This window comes from Strix uralensis, chromosome 7 (assembly GCF_047716275.1).
Source record: "Strix uralensis isolate ZFMK-TIS-50842 chromosome 7, bStrUra1, whole genome shotgun sequence".
NCBI lineage: Eukaryota > Metazoa > Chordata > Aves > Strigiformes > Strigidae > Strix > Strix uralensis.
In genome coordinates, this window is record NC_133978.1 from 1,340,635 (window position 1) to 1,354,144 (window position 13,510).

Genomic DNA, 13,510 nt, shown 5'->3' on the forward strand with positions numbered 1-13,510 from the left:
GAAGATTCGTCTTACAGGTTTTCAGGATCAGTGTAATTCTTGAGTATCCTTTTTAATTTTAAAATATAGATTCCTTTGTCTTCTCAGTACTGAAATAAGAATTTTTTGGAAGATGAAAGAGTTAAAGAGTTATTTATGTTTTCGCCTCATTACATGGCCAATTGCTTTGTAATCCCCTGCCTGCCCTGCCTGCCTTTTAGAAAACTAATCAGAAACTGTACGTAAGGCTAATGAAATGCTGAATTTCTGAATATAAAAAAGTTATCACTGTTCTTTACACAGACTCTTCCAAAATGTGCCTTGTGGATAGAGCAGTTTTTATTCCAGGGAGAATATGGGACCTTACAAACCATGGGAACTTCTGAGGATAACTTGGGAAGCTCACTAACCCTTTTGCTAAATAGCAGTGTGGCATTTTGAAAGCAAACCTCCATCTCTCTTGTTTATTTGCTAGGTGTGGTAAAGCTAATCACTGTTTTATTTTTCATTTTAGATACAGTTTTATGAAGCCTGCATGTTGACTTCTCTGTCAGCAGCCTGCTGATACCTCCCAGGGAGCAGGGATACAGTTCCAAGCATGTCTGGATGTGTCCAGCTTCTCTGCTACCCTCTGCGCTGACCCAGCAGCATTTTCTTTACAGCCTAGCTTTGAGGGTTTGTTTGGTGTGGCAGTGATGGAGCCCTTTCCCTTCCCCTCATGCTACCCAGGACCAGAATGGGTTTTGAATAGCAAAACACATCTCTCCTCTAAGACTCAAAAATCCTGAGGAGGAGGAAGGAACCATGTCTCGGTTTTTATTGACATCTATTCTGACTCCACGATTTGGTCAGGAACACGAGAAAAATACTTGATGCTGTTACAGAATCACAGAATCATCTCGGTTGGAAAAGCCCTTGAAGCTCCTCCAGTCCAACCATGAACCTCACCCTGACTGTTCCCAACTCCACCAGATCCCTCAGCGCTGGGTCAACCCGACTCTTCAACCCCTCCAGGGATGGGGACTTCCCCCCTGCCCTGGGCAGCCCATTCCAACGCCCAACAACCCCTTCTGCAAAGAAATCCTTCCGAAGAGCCAGTCTGACCCTGCCCTGGCGCAGCTTGAGGCCATTCCCTCTTGTCTGTTCCTCTAGGAAGGAAGAAAACGTTCCTGTGGAAGATGTGTGCCTATCACATCCGTATACAGGTTTCTTCTGGAGACTAGGTTGTAACCCTAGGATCGAGGTTGTAACCCTAGGAAGAAGAAATGTGGTGCCCATGCTGGCACTGGAGGGGTTCTCAGCCATTCAGCTGAACACTCAAACACTAGGATTATGATCTGCCTTTGAAGCTGGCCCCTGTTGTGAGTAGGAGGTTGGACTAGGGACTTGAGGTCCCTCCCTACCTAAATCCTGTGACTCTGAGGCAAACAATGCTCTGCTGAGTATTTTCTGAACACACTAATAAATTAACTGGGAAGGGAGGCCAACCAAGCCCCTTTGGCAAAACCAGGCAATTCATCAAGCCTTGTCCACATTAGCTGTCTAGCAAGTTTTAATGTCAGCGCAACTGAACAAGTAAAAATTTTCAATCCTCTTTGTGGACCTTTTGCAGATGTGTCTGTGGAGCCTGCAAACTGATCTGCAGGTCTTGGCTACTCTGATAAAGGCCTTTATCAAAGTAGATCTCATTCTTCTGAGGGTTGGTGGATTTATGGGCTTTGCAGAGTCTGTGAGCCACAGGGCGCTTCCAGGGCATGCAGATTGCAGCCCGTGCTGCCTCATGCTTTTCCACAAATGTGCTTCAGTCCTAGACCAGCACAACCACTTCTAAGGTCGAGGCTGATCAGCCTCTCTGAACACCCAGTCCTTGGCACCTCAGTGAACACCGTGTCCCTTGTGGTACAGGGTTTCTTGCCTCAAAGCCTTTCAGCTAAGCAACTGCAAGACGTGCTCCATGATGGTACTCAGACATGATTTTCTCTCCTAGAATATCATTGTTTGGACAAATCCAGTTGGCTTCTTCTTTCTCAGGGATAGTAGGAGAAGCTATAGCTGCTTCTCCCCGTCTTTGCCAAGTCTCCACTGCTAGCCACGTGGGCAGTGTTGGAGGGCAGATGGGTCCTTCTTAGGGTACCTTCTGCCATTAATGTAGTCCCAAGAGCACTGCGCTCTGTCCCCTTTCTCCACCTTAAAATCCATGTTACCCACCAGTTCCTCCCCTTCCACAGTTACTTTTCGACCTGTCACACTTCCAGAGCATGATAGATACCAAATGAATCCTGTGACTTTCAGGCTCTGATGGTGCTAAAGACAGTTCAGGCCTCAGTGGATCCCAGGGATTGCAGCTAATCTCTAAAATGTCTTTTGAGTTTAGGGACTCTGAACCATGACCTTGGCATAGATTCACCAGAGAAAAGTAGCTTTTGCATTTTGTAAGGGAGAAGATTTTGGTGGACAGATAATCCACTGTGGGCTTTCTCCGAGAAGTTATGTTTTGGCTTATGGAGTTGTTTATGCTTTAGTGATCTCTCTGTCTTACCTTCCCTGAGACTGATGGTAAGGAGGTCATGGCCACCACAGGAGCTGACTTTACACCCTTAATATCATCTTAGAATTTCCCAGAGTGGAAGGAGGTCTCCGTGGGAGGACTTGGCAGCATGGGCTGTTCATATTGTCACTGTCCTGCAGTACAGAGTGCATGGAGGATTTTGCCCACGAGTCTTTTTATCCCACCGTAACAGTGACAGCTGTGCTTCTAGCCCGAGCAACTTTGCTGAGCAGCTTTACCCAGGACACCATGCTCTTCCATCTTACAATTCCACACCAAATGTGTTACTCAAAGCTAGGAGCCACCTTTCTGGTGCCAGATGCTCATGAGCCACAAGCCACTGTGCTGGGGAAGTGGCCCTGGGCTCTGTTCTCTGTGCTCTTCTCCAGGGCATCTTTTATTAGCCCCATCCTTTTTCTGGAAGATAATACTCTTAACAGGCTTAATCCTGCATAAATTCTCACTGTCAGCATTCTGTCCGTCTCTTTCTTTACACAGCCTGTGTGATTCCTCCAGCTGGGAATTAGTGACGAGTGTTGAGACACAGTCCTGAAGTGTTAAGAAGCTGATGGCCGCCTTCTGCTGCTCACAATCTAAACGCCTTTCCCCTCATTCCCAGGTTATAGGTCAAGATCCAGTTTCCCCAGAGAGTTCAGCATGGGGAGACTTTGCTAGTGCTTAATTCAGTTGTAACTGGCTGAAGTGCAGTGTATGGTCAGCTCTAATTGCTTTCATGCTTTGTCCTTTGCACCCCTTCCAGATAACAGATATGTGCTCTACCTGTGACACCTTGTACTTCATATTACTCGTTGGTGTCTGTTTTCATGGGCTTATACAAACCTACCTGACTCCAGCTAGAGGCACTGGGGTGGGGGTCTCTGGCCTGACCCTGCTCCCAAAAGAGCAAGTGTCACAGCTACAGCAAGTGTCCAGGTGAGTCGGGGCAGTGCCCAAGGATGGAGACCCCCACCACTCAGGGCCCTGTCCTAGGCATGCCCTGCTCACACAGGAAGGGGCGGTATCCTCATGTCCAGTTGGGATTTTCTCTTGTTGCAGTTGTGCGCATTGGCTCTTGTCCCGGTGCTTTGAACTTCTAAGAAGAGTCTGGCTCTGTCATCTCTGTCACCTTCCCTTTAGGATGTGGAAGATGTAATTAGATCCTCACTTTTAAATTATGGACTTACTTCATTCTGCATTTATTTAATCTCCCGTCTCTTCAATTCATCCATTTTCCTTTTCCATGTACGTGGTTTCAGACTTGCTAAGAGGAGAAGACACTGCTGATAAGACTGACAGTGTAGCCAGACTTTGGTCTGAAGTGCTTCAGCATCTCCCATAAGGTCTTTGTGGACTAGACTTGTCTGTGGAGAACTGGTGGAACTTCATACTTTGACTTTGAGACAAAAAAACTGGCATTTGTTCATCCCTGCTACTCTGCTCAGCCTTGCAGGCTGCTCAGAACAACTGCCTGTAGATAGTGGTGGTGGCCAAGACATCCCAAGGAGGGTGGCTGTGTTAAATCTGGGACCCACATCAGAGCCTGGCTCAGCCCCACTTCCCAGCCCTACAAGCCTCACAGTCTGCAGGGTCTGCACAGCCCCTGCTGCCAGGCCAAGCAGGGATGTAGCAGCTCCTGCAAACACCTTCCCCGTCGTGGACAGGATGTTGGGCTGGATGGGGCGATACGCCAGTGATTGCACAGTTCTTTTCTGTTTACATGGAAGCAAAATTAAGTCTTGAAAGGAATGTGTTTATCCTCACATTTGTTGCTTTGCATCTACTTTCTGCCTGTGTCGGTCCTGTGCGATGAAGCAGAGCAAAAGAAATTAACAGTAAAATGAGGAAGACTTAACACAGAAGCGAAGGAAGGCTGTAGTTATAGTATACCATCTTCCCCGTGCCATGGGAAGAGGAGTCTAAAGCTCGGGCACAAACTGCGGCCGCCAAACTGCCGTTGCTGCATGAGATGGTGTAGGCACTTCCCTCGCTGGCCGCAGCCTCAACAGGGTCTCTGCACAAAAATCCACTTTCCTCCTGGTGCAAGTTAACGAAGGCAGGCCAGAGGGGCCGGGGGACAGGCACCGCTGCGGCGGTGCAGCGTGGGCTGGACAGAGGAAGGCGCAAGCTTGCTGCTTTCAGCGGTTTTCAGTGGGGTCCCTCAGCAACTGCGGATGCCGAGGACGCTGCCAGTGCTGGCAGAGTGGCTCCTTGCTCATTAAGTAGGTATAAACTAGAGCCAACTCTGCTGTCTGATTCTAGCTCTGATCTACCCGGAGTCTTATGCCCTCCACTGCATCAACTGATCGGATTAATTGCAGTGCAGCTGGGATGAGAGGGGAGGAGAACTGGGAGCAGATGAAAGCTTTTATGCTGCTTCCATTCACCCTCAGATCATTACCCTTCGCACTGCCGAGCGTTCCCGGGCTTGCCACATCTCCCATGCTACTTCGTCATCTGCTAGCATGGCCATGGACGGCTTACATCTTTGCCACAAATAAAGGAAATTAAAATCGCATGAGAAGCCCTGCCAGAAGGCCTCGTTTTTAAACTAGCTCTTGCAGCCTCATCTAAACGTGTTGGGAGGAAAATGATGGTTTTACTCCTGCAACAGCTGAACAGTCGTTCATACCCAGTTCATCACGGCTGAGATACCCCCATTGCTTTCAGGGAAAAATCTATTTTAAACTCCTCTCTTAGTCAGTATTTTTGCAGAAGAAAGAAAAAAGCTTGAGGCTAAACTTGATCCTTGCAGGCTGCACATTTCAGTACTGGAAGGCTGTGACTCAGTGGCCTCTGGAAGCTCTCCAAACTATCAGTAGCTCAAAGGAGGAATTAAAAACTCAACAAACTGCCTGTTCTCCTGAAACTTGTTTTGTACATGCTATGGAAGAGATGAGAGATTTGAAAGAAGGCGGCCCTGTCCAAGAATCATTGGCTATAACAAGTCACAGCAAGCAATGAAATTTATTTTATTAAAATGCTTAGATGTCTTTTAATGAACTTTTTTGCCAAGTTTATGTGGAAGAATTTGCCAAAATACCATGTAGACTACAATAAATCCCTAGGTACCTAATAGGCTTCCCCACTTGGTCTTCTGTCCCTGACAGTCTCTATGTAGAGACACCAGAATACCTGTTTTCTCCCCCAAAATGGGAAGGAGAGACTGAGTAGCGTTTCTGACGTTTTTCCAGACTGTTGGAAAAGCTGTTGCAAACAGAGATATGTCCTGTGCTAGCCTGTGAAAGGTGGTGTGGGTGGCAGGAGGAATCCTGGGAAGATGAGTCTGAGGCTGAATGTTAGACTCAGTCAGTCAGTTCATTGGAGCTCAGGAAGACGGCCCCTTTGACTGAGCCTCTGCTTCTAGACAAGAGTGGTCCTTGTTTTACTCTACAGTCTTAGTCTCCAGATCTGCCTTGCCGTCATCCCAAATCCATGTCGAGTGGGTATCTTGGACCTGTCCATCCCCGATGGTTAAGACTCACTTTCAAGCCCAAGACACAAGAGAGTAAAATCAGCACCTCTGGTTATAATAGGAAACAATCTCAAAACTTCTGGATTCTTCAGGAAATCACCCAGGAAAAGAGCTCTAGTACTTGCTGAAAACAGAGCTTGCGAGCCCAACCCAGGGAGTGAAGTGAGTGATCTTCTGTTTTTAGGGTTGCCTTACTTGGAAATGGAGAGCTCTAAGAAAAGGCAGGACCATGGCTCGGTGCCTTCAGATGTGGCCTGTCAGGGTGCATTCCTGGTCACAACCAGGAAACATCTTCCCACCGTTTTTGCCACATTTTGCCGATTTTCAAGAGCAAGGGTTGACTGAGCTGGCCCACCCAGGAAAGTGACTCAGTGAAGGGATCCTTCCAACTGAAATTAAAGCCATTGCTTTCATGCTTGCTGTGGGTTCTAGGACTTGGTACTGCTGTGCCTCGGTAGTGTATTCTGAAGTGATCAGCCCAGGACAGAGAGCTTATCAGAGAAACTTTTTGTTTGCCTTTGGAAAGCTGGAATTTGTTATCTTCTCAAAGGGATCTGAAGCTGGAGATCTCTTCATCAACACAGTAGAGAGAAAGATTTCTATCAAGCTTGGTACCTAACAACCAGAACTGGTCAGAAGGTGTTCAACTGCCTCTTTCTTTGTGGGTTCCTTGGTCATAAAATGCTCATTTGATGAAAATAAAATATTTTTCTAGGAATGTGCTAATTCAAACAAACGTTTAGCCAGAGAAGGCTTTCTGCCTCCAAAAGAGGGAATGTGTAATTAACGGAGCGAGAGAGAACCGCTTAATCTAACAACCAGCTTGGTGAGTTTGAACTTGTAGCTGAAATATAGCAGAACCCAGGGTCGTGTCCTTGCTCCAGCAAATGCATCCTGCTCATTCGAAGTGGAACAGCCCCAGCAGGAATGACTCACACAAGGATCTACTGGGTCCTCATCGTGCCTTGGCACAGGGAAATCACTGCGTCTGAAAATCCACTGTTCTAGGCAGATTCTCTGGCTGCTGGTTGTTGGCTGTCTGGACCAAGTCTGTAAGGTAACAAGCCAACATGCTGTCAGGGACACAAGTCCCTTGCTGTAGAGGACCTACAACCAGCCCCAGCCATAACGAAGCTTGGCCATTTCCAAGTCTGTTGTGATGAACATCAGCACTTGAGCTGCCTTCAGTTCCTCCCCTGGCACTTCAGCCTGGTTGATTTTTAAGGGACAAACTCTTCTTTTTTAGTTTTGCTCACTTGCACGTATTTGCACGAGGACTGAAGCTGTATTGAAGGTTCACACTCCCCAAACCCGTGCATGTAGACAACTGTACATTGGTTTCCTGGAAGTTGCCAGAGCAGCAAAATTTGAGTTCCCTTGTGCAGGCCAAGAGGAGGTGCTGATTTCTCAAGCTAACCTGCCTTGGCTTCTGTTCCCCTTCTTCCCCTCCATAAATGTATTGGTTTTATTCTAGCCTTTCAACTATGTAAATACTGTTGCATGGCCAATATGCAACCAATTATAGAGGAAGCAGATGTTTTTCACAGTAATGCAACACTCTTCTTTTTTTGTCCTTTGCCTTTTTATCTTGTGATGATTTCATGTTCAAGCCTGATGTATTTCTGTGTTGCAGAGGTTGTCCCCATTAAGGGGACACGTGTTTCAAATGTGCAAGGGAGGAGGAATGTAAATTAGTCTGATCCAGGTGTGTAAGCAAATTGGCTGTGGTGACCCGGCTGCCCGCACTCCTCCGGCTCTTCAGACAGAGGAGGTGGCTCGCTGACAGAGCTGTGCTGTTGTTGGTGCCGTGGCTTGCGTGCATCAGGCTGGCAGTGGCTGTGGCTGCAATTGGCTTGTTTTACATCTGGCGTGCTCAGAGTCTTCACGTGCCTTCGGCCGTAGGTGGAGTGCTGAGCCCCTGGGGATCCATCCCCACGAACGGTGGCAGAGCCATTCAATTCCCAAGAATAATCTTCCATCCGAAAAAAAAAAAAAAAAAAAAAGGGCACATCATCCAATACCTTAATCTTACCACATGGCTGGGTGAGCTTCAGCCTTTGGTAAAGGGTTTCCCCTTTACGGTTGCCAGTGATAACATTAGTCCCAGCTGCAGGTGTAGCCCTGTGGGAAACCTCACCTCCACAACCACCACGCAAACAAGACTTTGCAGGTGGGCAGCTGCGACCACGTGCCTGTGAGTGCCCTGCAGTTGTAGGGGCACTAACCATTACTATTTTAGACTTGACTGGAAAAAATCCTACAGAGCAGTTTTACGTGTTTCTTCTTGTTCTCTTTTGCCAGTTTGCCACAATCACCAGGTGGTTGACCTCCTTGTAGAGCCTGTTGAAATGTCTGGAAGGAAAAAGGGAGAGTTTGCTTCCAGTATATTCCCTGCTCCTTCCAGCTGCTACTTACAGGGTGTGGGAATGCCTTGAGGTTCCTCTAGGAGACATATGTGGAGCTAGGTTTATTGCAATGAGAAAACCATTGCAAATTTTGCAAAAAGCCTGGATTTCTTCACTGTGCTTCTTGTGAACAACTTGTGTTGTTATTGCTTGTGTTTCTTCCAGCTGGAAGAACAGGGTGGTGCCACAGATACTTTTGTTCTACTGACTCCTAGGCTAGAGGCACAACTGTCAGCATGCAGGGAAGGCAAGTATTAATGAGTAGTCTTTCAAAAGCATCTCTCTTCTTTATTTCAGAATCTTCTGAAATTGGGCCCTCAGTTGTAGTTCACACAACTGTGACGTTTGGAAGCGAGCACCTGGATTCAGACCCTGCAGAGGTGCAGCAGTTAATTCTCAGTCACCTGGAGAGGATCGTGCCATCCCTACCTAAACCAGCCAGCATCAAGTGTCATAAATGGAGATATTCTCAGGTATTCTGTGGTGGGATCGGTCAGCTGGCAGGATGCTGCTGGGGCAGTGCCATGTACAGACTTGCTGTGTGTCGCAAGAAACAGGACATCATACGACCCAGTGGTTTTCATCCTCAGGGAGCAAGAGGAAAGGGGGTAGTTGCTCGATATCCATAATACATTTTTCTACGTAGCCGTGAACAGCATCCAAGGCTGGCCAACAACAGCCAGATCATTTCTAGTCATCTTTTCACATAGTGGACCTGGCTCAGCGGTGAGTTATGCAGCACTCCTGGTAAGTAGGGAGTGCAGTGCGCAGGAAGGAAGTAAATCCCACATACTTCGGTGGGATTTTCACTGGTATTTAAAAATATGACTCAATCTGTCTGTTCTGTATCCGAAAGTATGTGATATTATTAGCAAAATTCCCACCCTACCACAGAGTAGCAGAAGTCCTTGCGTTCAGACATACTAATTGTTATTATTTGATTTGGCCCGGTTCTATTTAACAGCATGTTATGCAAAAAATATTTTAAAGTAAACTACCTAAGGGTAATAATAGCAAATGTGTATATTTTACAGACTTTTAAAAATCCAAGGAAATTGTTGGCAATTTCCTAAAGTATTGGAGTGTATCTACGTGTTTACCCAAAGCCTCTTAAGTTAAATTACATTGGTGAAATTGAATGTGGAAGTCGATGCAAAATATTTACTTAAAGCAGTCCCCTAAAAATTTTTCCTTTTATGAAGTCTGGAAAAGTTACTGTATGTAGATGGCTGTTGTGAAGTCTGCTTCATGTCCTTGATCTGCATCCAATTTAGGAACCTGATCTCATAGCACAAAGTTTATTTTTCTGCGAGTTAGGTATTGGTAGTTTGCAAATCACTTCCCAGGGCATAGTGTTTGTTCTCAGCTGTCGTATAAAAACAACCTTAACATAGGTTTTAATGTTTCAGGTGACTCATAGAAAAATCATGGTATGTTTTATATGTTCCTCTTTATCAGTTCAGGGTTTTTTTTGCTAGTAGCAGTATCTCTGTACAGTTGTCACTGTTAAGGCACCCGTTTCTGGTTGTGACTTCTGGTCTTCTGCATTATCTGTTACCTTTCTGCTTCAAACTGCTTGCGAGCACAAGAGCTGCAGGTGGTAGGGAGGACACTTGGTTGACCAGCTCTGGAAGGGGCTCCCAAAACAGAGTAAGAAGTATTTTTAAACAGAATTAATACATCTTAGATACTGCTGCTGTCACTGAGCTCTATCATAAAATTTGTCAAATTCAGGTACTTTGTGTGCAAGAAAAGAGCCTAATATGACTTTCCTTCCACTATTCACACTAGCATAGTGTCAAAGGTGACATAAAAGCATATGCATCATATATGGCCCATTCTGATTTATTTCACCATGAAAACATGGATAAAAGACAAGAACGGCAGTTAATTTCTTACTACTAAATAAAAAATGTCTTAATTGCATTCTACCAAACAACTATGCTTTTTGAATCCTGGCAAAATTATGGCCATACAGGATGTATTATAACCTTGTAAACTTGTATTGCTTCATCTTTTAGAGCTAGCTGGAACAGTGACTGTAGGGATAAACTCTTATTTTCCACAATTGCTTCAAAATTGTTGTCTTCCTAAACCACTAGGTGTGCGTCCTGTTTCCCCTATTTAAAAATTACATTCAGACATCTTACTGCTGGATGATGCTCTATTATTTTCTCAAACCACTTTACAGCTCTTCCTGCTTTCTTCTCCTGCCTCTGTTGCCTGCTGTCAACCATGCACTAACCAAAACCACCAACTTCAGCAGCTGCTTGTGCTTTATGTCTGTCACAGGAGGAATTCTCACCAGTCTTTAATTCAGTGGGCCAATGTCAATATGTCTTAGATTGCAAATAAGTCAGTGTAAGTGAGATCTATTATCTCGGTAAAGAGATCTCTATTGTCACCCTATAAAATAATCACTACTTAAATATCTGGGACAGAGCTCCCTTTTTCTCTTAAAGCTATCTTTACTTTCAGTTATAATAAGCTGTTGCCACAGAAGCAAAGGGAACCGGTAAGATGGATGCATCTTTCCCCTGACTCTCTTAGGCAGGATTTATCCTGCTTGTTAATTAAATCCAGCTGTAACGTCCCTCACATGGCCAAACACAATCCTGGGATTAAAATGCAGGCATTACAATTATCCGTGGTGGATGGAGGATTAGGACTTCCAAACTTCTACTGACACTGCTTAGCAGTACAGCTGCAATTCTGGTTCCCCTGCTTTAATTACGATAAGACACTATTAGCATTCATAGCTAACAGCTTCCCAACCCATCGTGTCCCTTTGACAGAGACACTTTATAAGGAATACTAGGAAAACACAGATTCATAGAAATTGGACCTCTTCAGAGGGTGTTTCAGAAGGAACTTCTTCAGGCCTGTAGGCCAACCTGTTGCTCAAAGCAGAACTGTCGCCATCACTAGGTGACCTCGACCATGGCTTTGTGTAGCTGAGTCTTGAAGTCTTTGATGGTGGAGATCCAACAGGCTGTGCCATACAGCCAAGGGTCATTCGGAATTTATGTTGGACAACACCTTCAGAAGAACTTGAAGAAGGGTCAGGATCATTCCTTTCTTCAGTCACTATGTCTAGAGGGAGGGTCTTTACTACACTGCGCACGCAGTCTTGCCACACAGGCAAAAAGATGCAGGCTGAGATGTGAAAATACTGATCCTGCGATCAGTATGAGAAAACAGAAGCTGTTTGGTACAGCCAGCATCAAATAAGGACTGGTAGTCAAGAAGGAAGGGCACTCAAAAAGCCTTTTTCTGCTAAACCTTTCTTCCTTGTTTATGCCGTGACCTTGATCTGTAAGAAAAATTTAGGAATAAGTTAAGTACTGACCTAAAATTAGTCTGAGAAAGATGATCTCTGACTGGATGTACCATGGCTAGACTCTTCTGTTAAGTTGAATAATGGAGAATGAGTCGCAACTGGCTACAAATTCATTTCAGATGATTACCTCCTTTAAAGAGATGCTGACGTGCCAGTAACACAAAATGCAGCCAGTACCATAAACGCGGGTGTTTTGCAGCTGATCGGTACTTGGAAACGGCAGATGACGGCATGGCAGTGACTAGCTGATGTACGTTTGAATCAGTGCAAAAACCCCCTGGACTAAACAAGATGCCTTGGACTTTAGGTCTTGTTCACTGAAGCTGACAGTCACATGATGGGATACAGTAACGGTTTACTGCACAGGAATCCAAAACATATCTTTGGACCAAAGGCAGAAAGTCAAGAAATGATCAAAAGAAAATTGTACTCTCTGTATCATGCTTTATGATCTCTATGGTTTGATCTCTATTGCTGGGCTACTGCTGTGCTTCTGCTCTTTCTTTTTTTTTCTCTCTCTCTATGGCTTTCTAGATATTTTTTCCTTTTTTTCAACATTTCATCTGTATGGGTCTTGTTTTGTCATTCCTTTTCTCGGACTATTTCTTCCCACCTCCCCCCCAATCACTTTAGCGTCAAGCTGTCCTGCATCTTCTTACCTTTTTTAGCCCTTCTGCCTGAGCCTGCCTTGCCCTCACATTTACCTTCAGGCCAGTGCTGCTGCTGCTGCCTTATCTCCATTCTGAGATTCAGCGGTGCTGCTCTGAGATGCACTGATTTAGTACGACAAGGACACTCAGCCTTTGTACGTAGGTTTGAAACAGGCTACAACGATGTGTGACAAAGCCAAGCATGATAAAAACACAGATGCTGTGTGCTTTTACTCTGCCGTTTGACACGCATTGGTGTCTGCCATAAAGTAGAATACTGAAAAGAGGTCTTTTGTTTCTCAGGAATATGGACCTTTCTGTCATGAAACTCAGGTAAATAAAATACTTTCTTTTCCATCTCCCTGTGTGCTTTTCTTTTCCAGGTTACAAAAGCTGTGCCCAATTGTCCGGGACAAATGATTCTTCATACTCAACCTCTCCTGATTTGTGGGGGCGATGGATTTACTCATTCCAACTTCGATGGCTGCATAGATTCTGCTATGAGTCTTGCAGAGGCTGTGAAGTCTCATTTATAGCAATTTTAAAGTCGGCTGCTAAACTTAGTCTAGATTTATGATGAATTTTACTATGATGGATTGAATTCTGGTTTAGTGTTAACATCACTGGCCGCTATCTTGCAAAAATAAATAAAGGAAAATCTATTGGTGTGCTGTAATAAATATTGGGATGAGATGGAATTAAAATTAATTTTCCAGGATCTGTGTTGTGAGTGGTTACTTTGCTTGAAGTAAAGCTTTTTCTGGCTCTAGTCAGAGGTGCTGAGCTCCAGCCATCTTGCCAGGTCTCCTGTTACTTTTACAGCCCATGAAAATTATGGCAAGGAGAGGATCCTGACTTGAAGCAGCACAAAAACCCATGGAGCTGCAGAGTTTACTCCTTCACTGAGCATCTGGAGCCCTGGAAGTGACAGAAGGAACATGCACAGTTGATCCCAGAGCTTTCAAGCATACATAGTCATCTCTTTTGGTGCAGATCAGCCCTGGTCATGGTTATCGTGTTGGCCATGGGGCTTTACACTGCAACAGGGGAGGTTCAGACTGGACATTAGGAAAAAATGTTTCCCAGAAAGAGTGGTCAGAGAGTGGAATAGGCTGC

General features: G+C 45.2%; 1 protein-coding gene across 2 annotated transcripts in view; it reads left to right on the top strand.

The window, feature by feature from the left end:
- RNLS (renalase, FAD dependent amine oxidase) overlaps positions 1–13,112 on the top strand; it is a 76,590-nt gene extending 63,478 nt beyond the window's left edge. For both annotated transcript variants that reach the window (XM_074874119.1, XM_074874120.1), the window contains exons 6-7: positions 8,702–8,877; positions 12,778–13,112. In XM_074874119.1, the coding sequence (XP_074730220.1) occupies positions 8,702–8,877; positions 12,778–12,930 (329 nt within the window). In that variant the 3' untranslated portion in view covers positions 12,931–13,112. The remainder of the gene's footprint in view (positions 1–8,701; positions 8,878–12,777) is intronic.
- Positions 13,113–13,510: the final 398 nt, after the last annotated feature.